This window comes from Panthera uncia, unplaced genomic scaffold, assembly GCF_023721935.1.
Source record: "Panthera uncia isolate 11264 unplaced genomic scaffold, Puncia_PCG_1.0 HiC_scaffold_2345, whole genome shotgun sequence".
Classification (NCBI taxonomy): Eukaryota; Metazoa; Chordata; class Mammalia; order Carnivora; family Felidae; genus Panthera; species Panthera uncia.
In genome coordinates, this window is record NW_026059070.1 from 1,921 (window position 1) to 6,185 (window position 4,265).

A 4,265-nucleotide genomic window follows, 5' to 3' on the forward strand; every position below is an offset into this window, starting at 1 on the left:
TACATAAATTCAAGTTCTCTTATATCCCTGTATTAAATCAAGTACTTAGACTGTATTTTACTATTATTTCAAAATGTTAAATAAGTAATTAGTTACTGCCTACTGTTTAAATTTATTTGACATTAGACTTCATACAGAGAACAGTGAGTTCTGCCATTGGGTGGATTTCAGAAATGAACAAATGATTATAGTATAAAAGGAAAATAGCCATAACAGATAAAGTTCAGGACAGCATAAAGGAGGGAATAAGTAAGCGGGCAAACTTTGGAAGGATTTGTAGAAGATCTCACACTTGAATTGTGCTTAATAAGATTGCTAGGCTGTTACCATAGAAAGAGAAATGTGAGGATGGAGATGCAGTGGCATATGCTGTTGTCTTTAGGTGTAAAGAACATGATATAGTTGGAGAAGTAATAGTGAATGTAGCACAGCTTGTTCAAACATGGGAGAAACATGAGGAGGGAAAGAAGGGGAAATATGTACCTGAAAAATTAGGTTGGAGTCAGGTCAAGTCCTTGGGTAAAATAAAAAGCAGTAACAAACAAACAGACAAACAAACACAAAAATTCAAGTAGTTCTCTCAAAAGGGAACTGAAAAATACATATTTTACTTGTTCAGCAGACATACATACAGATGGTCCATACATTAAAATGGTTTGACATAGGATATTTCAACTTCATGATGATGTGAAAGTGATATGCATTCAGTAGAAACCACACTTTAAAATTTAAATTGTGGTCTTTTCCTGGGCTAGTAACATGTGGTATGATATTCTTGTTGCGCTAGGCAGTGGCAGTGGCCCCAGCTTCCAGTCTGAGCCACATGATCACAAGAATAAACAACTGATACACTCAACTGTTTCATACCCATACAACCATTCTGTTTTTCAATTTCAGTACAGTGCTCAATACGTTATAGGAAATATTCAACACTCTATTGCAAATAGGCTTTGTATGAGATGGTTTTGACCAACTATAGGCTAATGTAAGCATTTGCACATTTTCAAGGTAAGCTATGATGTTCAGTAGATTAGGTGTATTAAAGGCATTTTTGACTAATGATATTTTCAAATTTTGATGTGTTTATCAGGACATAACTCCATCAGTTGAAGAGAATCTGTACTGGATTTTCCTGGAAACATTTAATTACATCTTTTTTCTTATTCCTTAAATTTTACTCTTAGTACTTATACTAGTTGTGTCTACATTTTTGTAACAGTCATTTTCATAAAAAGGGAAAGCTAGATAATTATCTTGAAATTTCTTTCCAACTCTTAAATTCTGTGATCCTACATACAATCTTTATTTCTTTTGCTATGTTTTAAATAAAAGCCTTTTCCTCAAATATATGAGTTTATTTGGTGCATGAACTCGAAGATGTAAGTTTTTCATCCTTTTCTCCAGAACCAGTGTCTACTCATCAATTTTCTCAAAGCTCCAAGCACCTCTGTGTTCCTCAGGCTATAGATGATAGGATTGAGCATGGGAGTGACTACTCCATAGAACAGAGCAATCAGTTTGTCAATAGCAGAGTCTTTGGACTTTGGCTTCATATATATGGAGAGGATTGTCCCATAAAACATGGTCACTACTGTTAAGTGGGCTGAACAGGTAGAAAAAGCTTTTTTTCTTCCTCCTGCTGAATTCATTTTTAGTACAGTAGATAGGATGAAAATGTAGGAGATGCAAATTAACAATAATGGAATATACAAAAATATTACATTGCCCAACATTATAGCAATCTCATTCAAGGAAATATCTGCACAAGCCAGCTTGACAAAAGCCATTATTTCACAAACAAAGTGGTTAATGACATTTTTTCCACAAAAGGGCAACCGTATTGCAAGTATAGTTTTTATCAGTGAATTGAGAAAGCCCATTCCCCAGGAGAGGGCTGCCATCTGAATACAAAGTGCCTTGCTCATGATGATGGGGTATCTCAGAGGGTTACAGATGGCCACGTAACGGTCATATGCCATCACCGCTAAGAGCACGCATTCTGTGCATGCCATAGTGTAGGAGACAGACATCTGAACAACACATCTAAGGAAGGAGATGGTTTTTTTCTGTGATAGGAAGTGAATCAACACTGAGGGGGTAAAGGAGGACGTGTAACAAATGTCTAGGAGGGAAAGATTACCAAGGAAGAAGTACATGGGCGTATGGAGGCGGGAATCCAGGAGAATTAGTATGATCAAGGTGCTGTTCCCCAGCAGTATCACCAGGTACATCATCAAGCACATGACGAAAAGGAGTTTTTCCACTTTGGGGTACTCAGAAAGTCCCTGCAGAATGAACTCAATCTCTGTCCAGTTCGTCCTGTCCATTTTATTTTTCTATACCTGGAGTAATCCAGAAGAGAAAACTGCATGTGAGCATAACGCGCGTCAGTGCATATTACCATGTGCAGTGAGAGATCACTGGGGGAGGGGCACCAAGTGTGTCCACACTAGCTGGAGTGGTGCTAAGAGCTCTGAGTTTAGCGTTTTGAATTTCTCTTCTGGTACATTTAGGAAGGGATTGAAGACGTGTAATAATTACATTGACCAGCTCTTTAAAAATATAGGCTCTTGTATTCCATTTCCTGAGATAGTGATACACAGTTCTGAGGCAGGGAAGAACTATTTGCATCTGAACAAACATCTATTATTTCCTGTTCTTTGAACCCACAGACTCCACTTTGAATATCATCATTTTGGAGAGAGTATGCTTCATCTGTTATAAATAACTATGTATTTGATTTTATTTCATGGAAGTCGTAAACAATATTATTAGTTCAGGGTTTTATAATTTACTAATATATTCACACATATTACTCATTTTATCATCACTATAATTCTCTGAGGAAAGTGAAATTCATAGAGGTAAAATGTATATAAAAACAGAGTGTGATCCACTATTCCAATTTATTTTCTAACTGTATAGCACCTGCCAGTTTAAAAAAACATTTTTTAATGTTTATTTTTGAGAGAGAGAGGGAGAGCGCATGCACATGAGTTGGGGAGGGTCAGAGAAACAGAGGGAGACACAGAATGTGAATCAGGCTTCAGGCTCTGAGCTGTCAGTACAGAGCCCGACGCGGGGCTTGAACTCTCAAACCGTGAGATCATGACCTGAGCTGAAGTCAGACGCTTAACTGACTGAGCCACCCAGGCACCCCAACACCTGCCAGTTTTACTTATTTTATTTTATCTATATATTAAATTTTTTTTAATGTTTATTTTTGAGAGAGAGAGAGAGAGAGAGAGAGAGAGATAGAGATAGAGATAGAGGGTGAATGGGGGAGGGGCAGAAAGGGAGGGAGACACAGAATCTGAAACAGTCTTCAGGCTCTGAGCTGTCAACACAGAACCCGACATGGGGCTGGATCCCACGAACTGTGAGATCATGACTGAGCTGAAGTCGGGTGCTTAACCAGCTGAACCACCCAGGCACCCTGTATTTTTATTTTTTTTAATGTTTATTTTTGAGAGAGAGCACTAGTGGAGGAGGAGCAGAAGGGGAAGGAAACAGGATCCAAAGTGGGCTCAGGGGTGACAGCAGAAAGCCAGATTTGGGGCTCAAACAAGTTGCCAAGATCCTTACCTGAGCTGAAGTCAGAAGTTTATCCAATTGAGCTATCCAGGTGCCCCTCACCTGCCTTTTTTATTTTATTTAAAAAAAATTTTTTTTAACGTTTTATTTATTTTTGAGACAGAGAGAGACAGAGCATGAACGGGGCAGGGGCAGAGAGAGAGGGAGACACAGAATCAGAAGCAGGCTCCAGGCTCTGAGCCATCAGGCCAGAGCCCAACACGGGGCTCGAACTCAGGACCGCAAGATCGTGACCTGAGCTGAAGTCGGACGCTTAACCGACTGAACCACCCAGGCGCCCCTCACCTGCCTTTTTTAAACAACATGCTCTTGCCCTCTCAGAATTATGTGAATTATCTAAGGAGTGGGAATCAGACATCTTTCTAGATAATGTTCTCCAGATGATTCTAATGTGCCTTGTGAAAAAAAACCACCTGTCTAGTCAAGTGCCTCCAAATTTTAGTACACACACAATTCGGATAGGAGAATCTTTGTAAAGGATTCTGAATCAGTGGGTCTGAATTGGATTATAAGATCTGAATTTATTAACATGTTTCCAGATGCTGTTTATGTCTGCAGAACTCACATGAATAGCAAGGCCTTTTAGACCATTTCTCTCCAAAGCTATTGCAGAATGCCACTACTGCTTCCCTTGTATGTAGGACTGTAATCAAATAGTAGACAATGCAAAA

At 38.9% G+C, this 4,265-nt stretch overlaps 1 protein-coding gene across 1 annotated transcript; it reads right to left on the reverse strand.

Annotated features, from left to right (window-relative positions):
• Positions 1-1,388: 1,388 nt before the first annotated feature.
• Positions 1,389-2,342, reverse strand: LOC125917744 (olfactory receptor 13C3-like). Its single transcript, XM_049623861.1, has one exon. The coding sequence runs from the start codon at positions 2,325-2,327 to the stop codon at positions 1,389-1,391; it is 939 nt and encodes a 312-aa protein (XP_049479818.1). The 5' UTR covers positions 2,328-2,342.
• Between the last annotated feature and the right edge of the window lie 1,923 nt (positions 2,343-4,265).

What these genes read in the sequence shown, in the direction of transcription:
- LOC125917744 (XM_049623861.1), bottom strand. Translation starts at nt 2,327, where the DNA reads ATGGACAGGACGAACTGGACAGAGATTGAGTTCATTCTGCAGGGACTT.